General features: G+C 40.4%; 1 protein-coding gene across 2 annotated transcripts in view; it reads right to left on the bottom strand.

Annotated features, from left to right (window-relative positions):
• Ddr (discoidin domain-containing receptor 2) overlaps positions 1 to 18,628 on the bottom strand; it is a 934,573-nt gene that overhangs the window by 327,986 nt on the left and 587,959 nt on the right. For both annotated transcript variants that reach the window (XM_081764059.1, XM_081764060.1), the window contains exon 4: positions 1,301 to 1,532. In XM_081764059.1, coding sequence (XP_081620185.1) covers positions 1,301 to 1,532 — 232 coding nt within the window. The remainder of the gene's footprint in view (positions 1 to 1,300; positions 1,533 to 18,628) is intronic.

Raw genomic sequence — 18,628 nt, 5'->3', positions numbered from 1 at the left:
TTTCCGTATAAGTGTTTCGAATAAACATTTTTAAATAGAAACGAAAGAACTGTATATAGACGGTCAGGATCTCACATACAGATGGAAGTATGTAGCATATAGCTTATGTATATAACATACATATATGTATGTAATATATTAAAGACTGTTAAATGTCATATTTCCTGCAACGGCATGAGTAACATCTAAGCGGAAAAAGTATATACTATATGGATAATATATATTCTGTAGTGATTTCTGTAGTAAAGGTAGGGACTCCGTATATTTGTACAGCGGGGGACACTTCTAAATGGTACACCTTAGCCGTAAATCTCCATATGGCTGTACCATTTAGAAGTGTCCCCCGCTGTACAATGTACCGCTATAGGATGACGGATTTTTCTTAGTGTATTATACTTTATACAAGTGATGAACCAATATGTAACAACATTTTATGTGGCTACTGGTAAAAGCTATGCTCAAGAGAGCGTTTTTCTGTAATAAGGTTATATATACGCCTTTCTAGTGAACAGCAAACCATATTTATCAAATTGACAAGTAATAGTAATAGTCGTAATATTAATAATCAAGCCTGTTGTTGTGTATGGTTGCGAAACATGGTCGCTAACTCTAAGGGTAGAACGTAGACTGAAAGTATTTTAGAACAAGATTCTGAGACGAATATTTGGACGCAAGATGAATGGGAATGCGGAATGGCGGAAACTTCATAACAGAAACTACATAATTTATACGGTTTACCAAACATTGTTAAGGTCATCAGATCTGTGGAGGTCATGTCATGTAGCCAGAATGGAAGAAAGTAGGAACATTTCAAAGTCTTAACTGGAAGAGCGATCGGAAAACGATCATTAGGAAGCCCAACGCGCAGCTGGAAGGATAATACAAATGGATCTCGCAGAAATAGGAATACAAATTAGAAACTGGATCTAATTGACTAGCGACAAAAATCAACGGAGAACTTTCGTGAAGGCGGTTTTGAACCTCTGGTTCCATAGGCCATAGAGTTAATTTTATTACTAAAAATAGCATGTATTCCAGTTCCAAGGAGAGAAAATAATTCGGTGTGTTACCAGAGTAAGTAAAATATTGTCGCTTAAACGCACTATAGCTTTAGTTGCACTTTTTATAGGCACTACCTGTGCTGATCTCCGGCCAACTAATTGCCACATCATCTCCAGATGCTTATACGCTGTACTCCCGGTCACAAACAAAATACACACCCTGTACATAATCCATCGGAGATTTCTTCTATTGTTGTAAAAAGAAAAAGAATAAAGATCAAAGGTATCATTGTACTTACTTCTTTCTTGTCTCGGCTCTTCCACCGGGTCCATTTGTCCATACCCGGCCTCCAATATTCCACCATATACTCCTCAGCGTACTCCTGGCCCTGCCCGTTGCCGAACCTCCCTTGCGTTTGGGCACCGGTTATTGCGTGGAGCGTGTGTAAGTTTATCTCCAGATATTCTAACACGTCACGAGTGATCTGGGGTTTCGGACACCACGCGCCACCGTTTTTATCACTGCGTAACCTGCAACACAAATAAGAGAAAATGAATTAATTTATCTATATATACACCCAAGCACACATATACATATTCAAATAATGAATTGTAAATAAAATTCAACCACGACATAGTAATTTCAAAAGAGAACTTACTTCTGTTGTGAATATTACAGATCATACGGCCAGGGCCGGATTAAAGGGGGGCTTAGAGGGTTACAATCCGGGCCTCCAGATGGACAAAGGCCTCTACTTTGATCAAAATCTCAACAATCTAAAAGAATCATAAAAATAGATCAATCATCATCATAAAACAAAATACTACCAAAACTATGAAACATATTCTCTTAACTCTCCTACTGTACTTCCACAGAAAAATATTAGGAGAAGTCAGCAGGAACCACATAATGTTTGTAGCCCCAGGGCTCCTGATGGGTTAATCTTGTCCTGAATACGGCCATATATAAGCTTGTGATGGATAGCGCGAATACTATGAGCTTTTCTTGTGATTTTCCCTTTTGATCTCATTTTCTTCACTCTATCAATTCCTCTATCAATTCATTCCTTTCTCATTATAATCTCCACCACTTTTAGCCTAAATTTATTTTATTTTCAATAATTGAAGCAAGCTTCTACAATTCAACTCAAATCAGAGGCAAATTCTAGTTAGAAACTTAACTGACGATGGCACATATATTTTAATCATGCTTAAGTCTAGCCATAGGCACTAAATACACGGTTCTAATTGGTTGGAGTTTTCCATTTCTCGCCACGTAGCTTACATATAGCACAAAGCAAACGCCAGATGCTGTCGATCCTCGTAGTCGAGCGTGCTCGCTTTTAACGTAGGTTCAAACCCAGCGCAGGGAAAGTTTTTTTTTTTAATTTTAATAACACTTTCTTCATTACAATAAGGTGAAAATAATAATCTTTTTCCCTCGTACGTAATATATAATGCATAAATTGTGCTTTTTCTACCATCTACCTAGATATATCTGATAGCCATTATAAAAAATGGTGTTATAAGCCAACTAGAGAGTAAGAAATGGGGCCCTCACAGAGTGAGAGATTTTTAGGGGGTACTTGGGAGATAAAGAGGGGGAAGTACTGGAGGCACCAGGAGGGGGAAAGATTTTGAGCACACAATTTTATTGATAAAAAAGATTTATTTTTTTACTTACGTTACGAAATATAACTGAGCGAGCGAAGGGGGTTAGAAGCCCCGCAGGACTTGCTTCGTTCCACGTTGACTCCTATGATAATACCACGTGACATTACGTCACAGTAGGGTGGTGCAATTTCGATGTAAATCTAACCTCACCTGCTTCCTTCGAACCAATTTAAAACACTTGGCTAAAGTTGCACATGAAAAAAAGAATGTGACTAGAGCCCCAAGCTCGTGTTGCTAAATCCTCGTAAAAGGGTCCAACTTTCAACTGCCCCTCTTATTCAATCCTCAACCTATGTCTACTATATTATTGCGGACTTTGAACTACATAATCGTGTTGTTTCTAAACGCTGATGTTCTTCAGTAAAGTTCTAATTTGACTGTACCTCGTAGGCATAAACACTGTAGCTTCAAGTTCAATAATCCATACATTTTAATTGTCTTTTTTCCGATGGGAATAACTACAGTATTACTTCCAATACGTAGACATAGTCGAAGAATATTCCAAGACGGGAGTCGAGTCGAGAGGGAATCAACGGCACCATCTTAGGTAGTTACTTAAGAAGCAACTTCGAAATAATTGGATTAATTATTTGCCTTCCCATACTAGATTTCGTTGCCATAGTAGATTTGTTAGTAATAAATCTACAAGTAGAGAAAGCGAGAGAGAGATTAAGAGACTGCGCTCTGGGACTAATTAGATACTGCAATTAATTTGCATAGGAGTCGCACAGAGAGAGAGTGAGAGAGAGAGAGAGAGAGAGAGAGAGAGAGAGAGAGAGAGAGAGAGAGAGAGAGATACAAAGTGAGTAGTTCTTCCTTTATTATTATTCCACAGACGTTCTAAGAACACACACACATCGCAAAATGAAGAAAATTTTCTAACGTCTAATATATATCTATTCAGGTTTCTAATCACGTATTCTAAACGAAAAGTTCACCACTTGTATTCTTTTTACAGTCTTTGTATTTTCCTTTTTTAATTCCTTCTTTTGTGATTCTAGTACAGTAGAACCCGTCTCGTCTGCCCTCGGCTGGTCCGCCTTGTCGGATGATCCGACCGAGCTCAATCCGAACTTGTCCCGACTCGTCGGTGACGCACAAGACCCATTGTCGTTTACTGCTGTCCCAGCATTATTGTTTGGTTGGTGTTACCGCATATCCGCTTTAGTGCTCCTTCATCACTTCTATCGTTTCTTTAGTTGTGAGTGTAATGAGAAAAATCCGTTCTCCGGACAGCGGTTGCTTGGTGTTACCGCATATCCGCTTTAGTGCTCCTTCATCACTTCTATCGTTTCTTTAGTTGTGAGTGTAATGAGAAAAATCCGTTCTCCGGACAGCGGTTGCTTGGTGTTACCGCATATCCGCTTTAGTGCTCCTTCATCACTTCTATCGTTTCTTTAGTTGTGAGTGTAATGAGAAAAATCCGTTCTCCGGACAGCGGTTGCTTGGTGTTACCGCATATCCGCTTTAGTGCTCCTTCATCACTTCTATCGTTTCTTTAGTTGTGAGTGTAATGAGAAAAATCCGTTCTCCGGACAGCGGTTGCTTGGTGTTACCGCATATCCGCTTTAGTGCTCCTTCATCACTTCTATCGTTTCTTTAGTTGTGAGTGTAATGAGAAAAATCCGTTCTCCGGACAGCGGTTGCTTGGTGTTACCGCATATCCGCTTTAGTGCTCCTTCATCACTTCTATCGTTTCTTTAGTTGTGAGTGTAATGAGAAAAATCCGTTCTCCGGACAGCGGTTGCTTGGTGTTACCGCATATCCGCTTTAGTGCTCCTTCATCACTTCTATCGTTTCTTTAGTTGTGAGTGTAATGAGAAAAATCCGTTCTCCGGACAGCGGTTGCTTGGTGTTACCGCATATCCGCTTTAGTGCTCCTTCATCACTTCTATCGTTTCTTTAGTTGTGAGTGTAATGAGAAAAATCCGTTCTCCGGACAGCGGTTGCTTGGTGTTACCGCATATCCGCTTTAGTGCTCCTTCATCACTTCTATCGTTTCTTTAGTTGTGAGTGTAATGAGAAAAATCCGTTCTCCGGACAGCGGTTGCTTGGTGTTACCGCATATCCGCTTTAGTGCTCCTTCATCACTTCTATCGTTTCTTTAGTTGTGAGTGTAATGAGAAAAATCCGTTCTCCGGACAGCGGTTGCTTGGTGTTACCGCATATCCGCTTTAGTGCTCCTTCATCACTTCTATCGTTTCTTTAGTTGTGAGTGTAATGAGAAAAATCCGTTCTCCGGACAGCGGTTGCTTGGTGTTACCGCATATCCGCTTTAGTGCTCCTTCATCACTTCTATCGTTTCTTTAGTTGTGAGTGTAATGAGAAAAATCCGTTCTCCGGACAGCGGTTGCTTGGTGTTACCGCATATCCGCTTTAGTGCTCCTTCATCACTTCTATCGTTTCTTTAGTTGTGAGTGTAATGAGAAAAATCCGTTCTCCGGACAGCGGTTGCTTGGTGTTACCGCATATCCGCTTTAGTGCTCCTTCATCACTTCTATCGTTTCTTTAGTTGTGAGTGTAATGAGAAAAATCCGTTCTCCGGACAGCGGTTGCTTGGTGTTACCGCATATCCGCTTTAGTGCTCCTTCATAACTTCTATCGTTTCTTTAGTTGTGAGTGTAATGAGAAAAATCCGTTCTCCGGACAGCGGTTGCTTGGTGTTACCGCATATCCGCTTTAGTGCTCCTTCATAACTTCTATCGTTTCTTTAGTTGTGAGTGTAATGAGAAAAATCCGTTCTCCGGACAGCGGTTGCTTGGTGTTACCGCATATCCGCTTTAGTGCTCCTTCATCACTTCTATCGTTTCTTTAGTTGTGAGTGTAATGAGAAAAATCCGTTCTCCGGACAGCGGTTGCTTGGTGTTACCGCATATCCGCTTTAGTGCTCCTTCATAACTTCTATCGTTTCTTTAGTTGTGAGTGTAATGAGAAAAATCCGTTCTCCGGACAGCGGTATATTGTACAAATATACGGAATCCTCTTGTTTACTAGAGAAATCAGTACGGAGCATACGTTATCCGTATGCTACATAGGCACTGCCCTTTGATGTTACATCATGCCGTTGCAGGAAGTCTGATATCTAACAGTCTTCCTTGTATGTTATCTTTGTCAGCTATAGGTTATATACGTCCATTTGTATGCGAGATCCTCGCCGCTTATATTGTTACATACGGAAAGTACGTACAGATGCAACATTTATACAGAAACTATTATAAAACATGCGTTTTCAGTTATACAGTAGAGCGTCGATTATCCGAAGTAATTGGGGGACATGGGTGTTCGGAAAACTGGTTTGTTCGGATAATCGAACTGTACATGTTTATTTGCCATGCGCGGAGCGGCACGCCTCAACTCTAAGCTGGCTCAGCTGTTGCTGTGAACAGCTTTGATACTGCCGCTACTTCTACAGCCAGTGCCAAACCGACAGGAGTGTGCTGATTGTTGAAACACAGCGACTGGCGGCTTGGCCCGTCAGCAGCGCCTTATGAAGGCCCCATTAGAAGCAATGTTCCGCCAGCGGTGGCTCAGTGCGGCGACTACTGTGGGAAACTTGGTTTGGGAGTGAGGGGGATGATGGACGGTAGGGTGGGAGAGTAACAGGTGCGAGCGAGTACACAGTTCGGTTAAGCGGTCGTTCGGTTGACCGACGTTCGGATAATCGACGCTCTACTGTACCTTTGCTGTACGTTAAGTCCAAAAACTACAGGATTTATAAATGTAACATACGATTTTTCTCAGTGTGTTTTCTGTACTGTACTGTGCATTTTTAGTGCTTACTGTTAGTTTATTTTTTACTGTAGAGAAGAATACAGTGATTTTTGAGTTCAGAGATTGTTTGTTTTACTGTAAATCCGTATTTTTTCTGTGTTTTCTGATAATCCGACCTTTTTTGCTTTCCGACCATACCTCCGGTTCCAAAGGTGACGGATTAGAGGGGTTCTACTGTATATTCTCTTTATTTGATGTTTCTCTCATTTACATTAGGGGGAGGGCAGGTAGCTCAGTGATAGAGAGTGCTTACCTCCCGGTGCATGAAGTCTTTCGTTCAATCCCCAGCTAAGTAAATTTATGGTGGACAATATCGTGTCATTGGATTCACTTGATGTATCCCCGTTTCCTCCCTCATTCTCATTCCACCGAGTTTTTTCCCCATGATCGTTTACTTTCCTTAATCATCCGCCTCCCTTAGCCTAACGGGTATAATCGTGAGACGTTAAACCGAAAGATTTCATTTCATTTTTTTTTTCTCTTTTACACTACTATTCTGAGTTTCTAACGTTTGTTAGCATTACTCTTCACTTAGCTTTAGAAGTGAAAACTGCACACAAACAAAAATGCAACGAACAATAGAAAGAGACAAAATCAAAGAGGGAGAATAACATTTAACACTATCAATGATGAATTATGCAAAATGAATTATTGATTATTTTTAAGAAGGATTGATGGGATGAAAATGTGGGAGAAAATGAAATAATCCTGAGAAAACTCATCACGAACTTACACGCTCTGGTACTGAACCATGGACAGTTCGCACCAAAGGTAAATGCTCTACCACTGAGCCACTGTTTCTGTCCACTTTGGAAGAACATATCGGGATGCTTGATTTTGTAGTTTAGCTTCTTTTTTCGGTAGTTAAGCTATATTAGACTTAAAAACAGCAGCTTAATGTGAAATCCGATCCACATGAGCTCCTACCGGGAATCGAACTAGGAAATGAAGTTTCCAGTTCAACATCCCACGATTATGCTCCGAGGCTAAGGGAGATAGTGAGGATAATAAGACAATGGGAGGAAACGGAAGAATTTTCACGTACACGGTTGTTTCTCCACCGCCAAGTTCATTTGGCACGAGCTGAAATCGAGCCAGGGACCCCACGCACCAGAGATGATCACTTTACTATTGAGCCACTGTGGCCTCAGGGAATCGAACTCGGGACTCAAGCACCGAAAATGAGTGTTCTACCCGTACAGTCACGGATGATTTAATATGTCAATACAAGAATTTCGGGAGTACATCATGGATAATGGCAGATTCGTTCTTGTGAATTTGAAAGGACACCTAAGCGTTGCCCCTTTCCAGCATCTCAGTATGCACGGCAGTTCCTCGGTGAATACCTGAAGACAAATGACCTCAATGCCGCACATTCGTTACACCTCCGTTACCTATCCATATTGAATTTCTTTACGTTAAAATTCTAGCACTGGGACATTAAGTTGATCAGGATACGCCTGATTTATAAAAGGATCGAAGTCTCTCTCAGTCTATCACTGTTGGATCGATCTGCATTGAAGTTTACCACAAGTCATCAAAAGATCTCTTGCAACGGATGGTGTCGGCTACCCTGAGACCGAACCGAAGCCTTGTGTGCCTAACAGTTATACCTACTCGGTAAGGGAACACAACACAAGGTCATGTCCGGCCAGTAGAAGTTCCAGTTACCGAATCTCACGATCTAACCACAGCCTGACCACAACCCGGCAACCAGAGAGGGCTTGCGTCCCAGCCCTGCCTACCTCTTGACGTCCAAGCTATGAATACGTCGTGGCTGGAAACAAGAGAGGGACTGCGTTCTAGCCCTGCCTAACTCTTAAAGTCCAAACGTACAAACGACGAATACGTTGAGGTAGGCAAACTCTGGAAGCCATAGAGGAATTACTTATGTCCCGGATCTACCTACCTCTTGGCGTGCAAACCTCCAAACTACGAATACGGCACGGTAGGCAAACTCTGGAAACCAGAGAGGGACTGTGTCCCGGCCCTGCGTATCTCTTGACGTCCAAACGTCAAAATCACGAATACGTCGAGGTAGGCAAACTCTAGAAACCAGAGAGGAATTGTATCCCGGCCTACCTACCTCTTAACGTCCAAACTTCCAAAACACGAATAGATCGAGATAGGCAAAGTCTGGAAACCAGAGAGAGATTGCGTCCCGGCCCTGCCTACCTTTTCATGTTCAAACGTCCAAACTAAGAATACGTCGAGATAGGCAAGCTCTGGAAACAGAAAGGGCTTGCGTCCCGTCTCTCCGTACATCTTGACATGCAAACGTGCAGACGACGAATACGTCGAAGTATTCAAGCACTTCATCTCGCACCCAGTGGCTCGTATTATGTCATCATTTAGACCTGAGACCTCATCCCAAATTGAAAATAAATTACTTTCAAATTGGGCTGATTCTCTTCTGTTTGAATCGAATAATGGGAGGATATAGGCAAATCGTAGTTAAAGTACAATAAACAGGGATACAAAACAAAATTACTCCACGATACGCCATGGAAAAGGAAACAACGAAATAAAGGTCAGACAGAGTATTTCTATCACGTTCTTCTTTAAGTCCATCAATTCTCAAGCTATCGGTTCCTTTACCTCATTTATCGATTTCTTCTTTACACTTCCTTCCTTCAAGTTCACCTTAAAAAGACAAACTTCAAAAGCAAAAAAGGAGTTTTTTTAAGCTGCTTGGACGGAGGCCAGCGGAAGATACCATCCGGCTGGCACGTTTACCGTTGGAACCTCCTCCTTCCCCCATCACATTTGGAGATTCCAGATCACCTACATACACACACAAGGAAATACGATGGTTTGAGAGAGAAAACATTTTTCCAAAATTTAACTAACCATTTCCAAATAGCAAATCGTTACCGGATTTCAGAAAAAAAAAAAAACAACAGCAGTGGTATTTCTTTATACAAAAAATAATTTTGTGGTAAAATTGAGAACATTAATTTTTCTTTCGGGTCTTTTTTTTTCTAATGTTGTTTGGTTCATATGGTCGCTTACTCGCCAATGAAATGATGGATTGCTCGTGTTAAACTGCCTTGTTCAAGCGAACTGAAAAACCATCTATCATTCCGGGGGAACTGAGAAAGAGGGGGAGGGGGCAAGCCGCGTAAAGTTAATAGGCTCTGTCTGAGTTGACTTGGCGTATAGAATACGTACTTCTTACGTCACTGCCAAATATTAACGTACGTTAAATATATATTTTTTAAAACCTTTACTTAACGAATTTCCTCGCGTCAGTTCGCCCGTGTATGCCCTAGTACTATCACACTTTAATCAAGTTGGAAACGACGTCAAAGTACTAAAAAAACATATACAATATACGAATGGTGCCGTGCAAAGTAGAACAAAGCGAAAAAAAGAGTTATGATTCATGAACGTTGGATAGTTTCTACGGAAGATAGTGTTAATATTAAAAGAAAAGAGAGAGAGAGAGATGACGTGAATTTATTCCCTTGTCCAAAATAATTACAACTTCAAGAACTAGAAAAGCCTGAAAGAAAAAAAAACATGCACCATATTTGATGAAAATCAGATAATTTTCGACTGAAAGCAGTAAGTTCGTCTTATTATTTAGTTCAAAATTTCTTGTCGTCGTCGCAAATTCTAGTGAGGAATTTGAAGCTTAAAATATATAAAACGATAATCATGCCTGTTTTGATGTATAGTTGCGAAACAAAGTCGCTTAACCTGAGGGAAGAACATAGACTGAAAGTATTTGAGAACAAGATACTAAGACAAAAATTCGGACCTAAGAGGAACGGGAATGGTGAATGGCGAAAACTTCATAACGAGGAACTACATAATATATACGGTTTACCCAACATTGTTAGGGTCGTCAAGTTTAGGAGCCTTAGGTGGGCAGGTCAGGTAGCTAGAATGGAAGAAAGTAGAAACGCTTTCAAAGTCTTAACTGGAAGACCAATCGGAAAACGACCATTAGGAAGACCTAGGCGCAGATGGGAGGACAATATTAAGATGGATCTCGCAGAGATTGGAATACAAAGTAGAAACTGGATCCAGTTGGATAAGGATAGAAGTCAATGGAGAGCTTTTATGAACGCGGTATTGACCTTCGAGTTCCGTAGACTATAAAGTGAGTGAGTTTTTTAGGAATAGTCATATTTTAAACACACTATGTAAGGCGAGGTGAATTCTAATTTCAGCCCCAACACGCATGCTACTTCACGAAGATAGTTTTTTTAAAAAAAAAAAAAAATTATCGTGGAATATTTCCTTTGATATGGGGTAAAATTCAGTCCTTTACAGTGGCATACCCAAAAGAGGGATTGTCGGGTTTTCATCCCTTTTCAACAGGACATTATGGAAAAAATATGTAATTAATATTGTTGTAGAGGTTATTGTGCCGTATTCTGAATGATTGTAAACACAAACTGGATCTATAACAGTAAGCTCCAGGGGCGCAACCACAGGGTGGTCCACCGGTTCCAGACACCCCAACTCGACAGACATTTCTACAGTTTCTCAAGAAAACTATGGTTTCTCTAGAAGAAAAATGGTTGATGTACCTTAAAAATTTGATCTTACACTATATCTGAACTCTTTCTTTTCTTATAAAAACAATTCAGTTTTATTATTTTGCTGAGAGTATAGGTGGTAATATTTAAAATTACTTATCCTTTTATTGAGTGTAGAATAATACCTAAACTTAGTGATTACTAGTAGTGACCCCCAGGGGCGCCCGAAGAAAATTTTCTAGACGGGGACCCATCTTCATGATTGCTACATTATGTCTTTTTTTTTTACCGGCCCACCATCGGTGAGCAACTACCCGAAGAGGGTTACGCCCTCTGTAGGGGAAGAGTTGTGAGCTGAACATGAATGGGTTGTAAACATTCGTTGCTGGGAGCTTAGAGGTTTATACATATTTACATTTACCATCGGCTTTATTAAGTATATTACATCATTTGGTCATTATGATCTTTTGATCATAATCATGAGGACGGGTAGAATTTAAGGGATGAGAATGAAGTGCACTTTCACATCACATCACAGGGGTAAGTATTAGATAGACAGATGCAGGTTAGCTTCTCGCCTAGGGGCGACACTAGGCATTGATGAGAGACAGTGGGAGCCCTGTTAGATACAATAGGTGTCACTGTGCATGTGATGGCCAAATGTAAGGAAGAATTTCATCGGAGCAATATGGCTGGTAGTAAGCAAAATCTGGGTGGTCTGGAGGAAGAGTAAAGCGATAGAGAGTGAACAGCAAAGCGAGAGGAGTAGGAATAGCCGGTGTAAGCAATGGAGGCGGACTGCGAGCATGTGCTTCAAAAGTATCCTGGAGAAGGGGTTGATTGAGCGCAAGGCGGCGGCAGACATATTTGGTGCGAAGGTCTTCAAGATGATATAAGATGTGGGGAAAACTGAGTCGCTCATAGAGTTCTCGGGTGGGACTGGGAAGCTTAACTCGATAGGCAATTCGCAAGGCATGGCGTTCAAGAACTTTGAGTTTTTCGTAATACTGAGAGGAAGCAGACAGCCAGGCAGTGAAACCAAATGTGAGGATTGGACGAAGGAAAACTTTGTACGTTTTCAGAAGCGTGTCGGCGTTAAGTCCCCAAGTAGTGCCTGTCAGACGTTTCAGTAAGTTGAGGCGAATATACGCTTTATTAGTAATGTCTTTTAAGTGAGGCTTCCAGGTGAGGTGATGATCAAATGTAATTCCAAGATATTTAACTGTTTTTGTAGGTACTAAGGGTGTGTCGTCAACTGAAAGATTGAGAAGAGTAGGGTTGCGTTGGATCCGGGAGCGAGCGTGAGGTGGAAGGAAGACTATGGTTTGAGTTTTAGACGCATTAATTTTCAAGCGCCAGCGATGACACCACGTGACGAATGTATCGATGGCTTGTTGCATATAGATATTGAGCTGATGAACAGTTTTATATGTGGCCAGTAGGGCAGTATCATCGGCGTACTGGAACAAGTGGACCTTTGGTGGAAGAGGGGGAAAATCAGCGACAAACAGAATATAAAGAAGGGGAGAGAGTGCAGAGCCCTGAGGAACACCAGAGTGGATGAATATAGGAAAAGACAAGGTGGAGTTAATGCAAACGTAGGCCAGACGACAGGTAATAAAGTTAAAGATGAATCGGATGTAAGATATGGGAAGTTTAAGCTTAATGAGTTTGTAGATCAGTGCAGGATGCCATACCTTATCGAATGCCTTTTCGAGATCAAAGAGAACTAAACAGGAAGGGCGTGAAGTATTGTAGTGACTGGAAATGTAATTACTGAGCCTGAGAAGTTGATCGTTGATACTATAATATGGACGAAAGCCAGCTTGTTGAAAGGGGAGTATGTTTCTAGACGACAGAAAGATATGCAAGCGTTTAACTATGATGCGTTCGAGTATTTTACTAAACATTATGTCTGACATTTCTGGTATTTAATATACCTGGTTTGCTATATTACCTTCGGGCGCCCATGGTGACCCCCCCTAAACTTCGTACACATCCCAACATAAATTTCTGGATGCGCACCTGGTAAGCTCACATAATCTTTTCCGATATTAACGCTAGTTCAACAGTGCATTCATCAAATAACCAAAACTAATACCCAGGTACGCACTTAAGAATAACTGGTGCTCTATAATCAACGAAATGTACAAACACTTCAACTTGTACATTGATTCCACGTTAACATCGTTACAATCGTAAGCCTTAATCACCATATTTGGCTTTTAACAACTGAAGTCACCTAAATTCCAATATGCATTCCTTTAACATACATTTCGATAACTAACAACTATATCTAAAACACAGAATAATTACATCCCGGCGGGAGCTCAGGTGGTTCGGATTCCACGTTAATCAGTAGGTCCACGTCTCATATAGCCTCACTGCTGAACGGGACGTTAAACTCAAAATCAACTTAACTCAACAGAATAATTACAGTGGCCGCAGTGGCTCACTGGTAGAGTGTTTACCTATGGTGCATGGGGTCCTTGGTTTCACCCCAGCTGACGCCAAGTGAGCTTTGTAGTGGAAAGACATCGTGTGCGTTTTTTTTTGGTAGGAGTTCTCCCATTTCCTCCCACTTTCTTCATTCCAGCATTTCATTCATTTCTCATCACCACCGTTTCCTTTAGCTTAGCCGGAAAAATTGTCGGACGTAAAACTTAAAAAAATTCTTTTTTTTGTTTACATTTGCAGAATAATTACATTAAAGAAAAGATTAAACAACAACTTTCGATTACAACCCTAAACAATACGCTTATTTTCAAGGTTGGAAATACCAAACCAAACGATGCCAAATTTAATTACAATCGGGTAAATTGTAAGAGTGTTATTGTGGAACGGACAAACCGACATACATATATATAGGTTTGAGCTTGAGTGGTAGAAATTCGCTTCCGCTTACTTGATCCTCGATTTAAGCAAAAATTAGTTTTCTTCCATGTTGATTTTATTCTCGTATGTAATTCACTCTATTCTTGAGTGCAGCGAGATTATCTAAAATACAGGGGTTAAGTTTCAGACTTATACAGTCCAAATTTTTGACTAGGGATGTACACGAGACGAGTCGAGACAGAACTTTCCTGACAAAATTCGAGTCGAGACACAGCTCTTCCAATAAAGAAGAATACATTTTTCGAGTCGAGACATCACCTTTACAGTACATTTTCGAGACGAGACAGCCTCAAATCTTGTCTCGTGCGTATCCCTATTTTGGGCCAATTTTTACTCTTTTATGAATCAAAAATGATCGTAACTCGTTAAAAGAATACTAACGCCATTGATCACGGGCTTTTTTTGTACTTCTGGAACCAAGATTAGTCTACATTATGACGGTTAAATGAATTCATTTGACACGGGGAACAAGAGCATAGATGATTTCCAACTGAAATTAAATAAAATCTATCACTTCAAAGTCCCATGATTAATACTAAGGGAGACGATAATTAAGGCAAGTGAATGATGATGTAAAAATTGGTGGAATGAGAAAATAGAAGGAAATAGGAGTACCTCGAGAAAAAAATGAAATGAAATGAAATCTTTGAGTTTTACGTCCCACGGTTATGCCGGTTAGGCTAAAGGAGACGGTGATTATGAGAAATGAATGAAAGGGTGGAATAAAGAAAGTGGGAGGAAACGGGAGAACCCCGAGAAAACCCACGAGCACGGTGTTTGTTCACCATAAAGTCCACACGGCGCGAGCTGGGATCGAACCAGGGACCCCAAGCACCAGGGACCTCTACCATTCAGCCACCGCGCCCCCTACCTCGAGAAAACCCATAGGCACCATGTTGTCACAACCAACTTACTTAGCCGGGGGTCGAAGCAAGGACCCAACACATCAGAAGTAAATGCTCTACAACTGAGCCACCGTCTCCCCAAACGATTTCCAAAGATTAGGAATTTTGAAACGAAAAAGAAAAAACGTGCACTTTGGACACGATCAAACAAACAAAGAAAATCTTCCAACATAACAGCAGATCTAGATTTGTTCCGTCTTTATGTTATCGCCGAACACAAGTTCCAGCTCACTTACCGAACTAATTAAGCGGAGTTACTAAAACAATGAACACAAAGTAAAAAAAAAAAAGGACCAAAAATCCAACTCGGGTATTTGGCTAACCGTGCCAATGCGTTAAACTACTACGCTACCCAATTCGCTTCTTGAACTGGGCCCCGGTCCCAAGTTCAAAATCGCTACTTTATAGTTTCCCCTTTGGATTCGACTCTCTCTCTGGTGGTGTTGGAGTATGCAATAAAGCCTGCTTTGCTACTGGGATTAAAAGTTGAGTATACGACTTATTCAAGATCTGAAGAAATAGTATTTTCACACATACTCGATCACAATGCTCACATCAGGTAAATATTTTATGTCTACTTTGTTAGTTGGTATCCCGAGACGGATTATTACAAAACTAGTTCGGTGACGTTGGTGTGTTACGTTGTCATTTTTAAATTGTTGAACGCAATTAAATATTTATTATAATAGCAATGTTATTGATATTTCGGGGTTGAGAGTTAGGGGAGTTTGCCTCCCCCTCAATTTCTAAACTACTTTCTTTATATTATAGTTTTGTATTACTTTGTCATTGATATCTATTGTTTCACTTTCTCCTACCTTCTGAGTGTTTTTTTTTATTGAGTGAATACACACATCAAAAGAATTTATGTTAAAAGAAATTAAACATATTTTGTTAGTTTTGGTATTTATTCATTGATTTGTGTCATTTCCTTTATTTCATTGACAATGTTTTTTATATTAACACCCAAATTAACACGTGCTTAGAGATTGTTGGATATTGAGAGTGGCACAAAGGGCTTTTAAATGCTACACATACTGTTGAGAAGTTGATGATAGAATATAACATGTGAAAACAGAAAGATAAATGGATGTTATGTTTCAGACAAAAGTCATGGAAGATTATAAAAGTTAATTAAGAAGATTAAGATTATGATGTTTAGTTTTTTCAGATACGATTGATGTGAAGACTCGAGATTATAGAAATGGCTCAGATATAGAATAAAGAGGTCAAATAACGATATTGTGTTTTTAGTAATAGAGCAATTCCGGACGTGATAGTAATAGTTACACACTTTATATAACATTAGATATCTAACAGAGATATTGTGATTTCTTTTGGTTGACCGTGAGCTGGTGGTGTTAGCACTCTTCTATGATAAGTCATTGTTTTAAAACATTATAATTGGCTGGTGACTTAATGCTGATATCCAATGTGTTTATGTAGTCTGTGAGCTGTGATGATAGTGTTAATTCCTAGGTCACAGGATACGATTAGTACGCTTTTTTTACAGTTTATTTGAGGTCGATTTTATAATTATGTAAGCCTAATGTTTTTGTTGTTATATTCGCAAATGCATAAGCTGAAATTCCCTATTTAGGCATTAAAATAGTAGTATTTTAATTGTACAAGATGGCCCATAATTATATGATGTTTGTCTGACTGTAGTATTTTGTAATTCTGAACAAAATTTCGATATGGCAACACTGTGTGGCTTAAGAGTTGGGATAACCATCACTGGACTTAGATTCAGTAGTGTGTGCCAGACAAGATGGCGGAACGGTTGTCTCTGGAACACTGTGTGCTTGGTGTGTGTTTCTATTTCTGTGGAGTGGCCACTTCAATCTCCCGATTTGACCACCTGACTATTTCTTATGGGATGTTTTAAAGAACAAAGTGTATACACAATTTGACCGAGCTACGGGAAGCTATCACAGAGGAGTTCCACAGGGTACCAGTACGGGTCTGTTAAGCTGCTTGTGACAGCGTTGGTCTTCGTCTCCAGGCATGGATCGATTTGGATGGTTGCTCTTCGTCTCCAGGCATGTATCGATTTGGATGATTGCACTTCGTCTCCAGGCATGTATCGATTTAGATGATTGCTCTTCGTCTCCAGGCATGTATCGATTTAGATGATTGCTCTTCGTCTTCAGACATGTATCGATTTGGATGATTGCACTTCGTCTCCAGTCATGTATTGATTTGGATGATTGCTCTTCGTCTCCAGGCATTTATCGATTTGGATAGTTGCTCTTCGTCTCTAGGCATGTATCGATTTGGATGGTTGCTCTTCGTCTCCAGGCATGTATCAATTTGGATGGTTGCTCTTCGTCTCCAGGCATGTATCGATTTGGATGATTGCTCTTCGTCTCCAGGCATGTATCGATTTGGATGATTGCTGTTCGTCTCCAGGCATGTATCGATTTGGATGGTTGCTCTTCGTCTCCAGGTATGTATCGATTTGGATGGTTGCTCTTCGTCTCCAGGCATGTATCGATTTGGATGATTGCTCTTCGTCTCCAGGCATTTATCGATTTGGATAGTTGCTCTTCGTCTCTAGGCATGTATCGATTTGGATGGTTGCTCTTCGTCTCCAGGCATGTATCGATTTGGATGGTTGCTCTTCGTCTCCAGGCATGTATCGATTTGGATGATTGCTCTTCGTCTCCAGGCATGTATCGATTTGGATAGTTGCTGTTCGTCTCCAGGCATGTATCGATTTGGATGGTTGCTCTTCGTCTCCAGGCATGTATCGATTTGGATGGTTGCTCTTCGTCTCCAGGCATGTATCGATTTGGATGATTGCTCTTCGTCTCCAGGCATGTATCGATTTGGATGGTTGCTCTTCGTCTCCAGGCATGTATCGATTTGGATGATTGCTCTTCGTCTCCAGGCATGTATCGATTTGAATGGTTGCTCTTCGTCTCCAGGCATGTATCGATTTGGATGATTGCTCTTCGTCTCCAGGCATTTATCGATTTGGATAGTTGCTCTTCGTCTCTAGGCATGTATCGATTTGGATGGTTGCTCTTCGTCTCCAGGCATGTATGGATTTGGATGGTGCATTGATGGGAACTTGGCATGGAGAACAGATTAAAATTCTTGTAAGGAAAAGTATGAGAGTAATGTGGTAATGTTCAATTTTATGTTCAGGTTGTGTTCCTACTTTCTTTACCGCAGTCTTTGAAAAATAATAATTATGGGCTACCCTGTACCTTCCGTGTATTTTTGGAAGATCGGTAGGAATGAAAGTAGGAAGTGTTACGTCATAGCGTGTTATAAACCTTTCGCACGGGGCTGCTTGGATTCTTTTTCTATAAGTTTCTTTCCTTTCAACTTTTAATTTTGCGATTTTCTTTCAGAAACATAATTAAATCATCACTGTTTCACTATTCAGATTGAAATTTTATTTATTTTAGTGTAATACCATCTATCGAACTTTACCCAATATTTCTCCAATACCAGTCAACGTAACTCTTTATGACTTCAAGAAGTCAGATTCTTCATAGAGTTGACTTTACCTCCAGATGATCTCAGTTTCCACACTTCGATTCTTGCAGATACGACTTTAAAGCAAACAGTTTTGTTGAATCGTCTTCTTTTTTAGATAAGTTCTCGAAGTGTCTTGGGGCTCGAAGATGTAAGAACCGTGAGCTTACGGCCCTTTTAACGATAAATGAGATGAAGGGGTTTAGTATGTCATCTGTTCTGTGAGCTTTCGGGACAGAAATGCCTGATCGTCAGACGAAGAAGACTTTTGCCTAGAAACTTATAATATTATGAAGAAAGAAGAAAAAAATATGAATAACGAAAAACCGTCAACGCCGAAAGAATCTTGCTCATCCTCTCATCGTGTGACGAAAACGGAAATGAGCGAAGGAGTTCGTTGAAG

This window comes from Thermobia domestica, chromosome 7, assembly GCF_964235325.1.
Source record: "Thermobia domestica chromosome 7, izTheDome1.hap1.1, whole genome shotgun sequence".
Taxonomy (NCBI): Eukaryota; Metazoa; Arthropoda; class Insecta; order Zygentoma; family Lepismatidae; genus Thermobia; species Thermobia domestica.
This window is presented reverse-complemented; position numbering and strand designations above follow the sequence as displayed.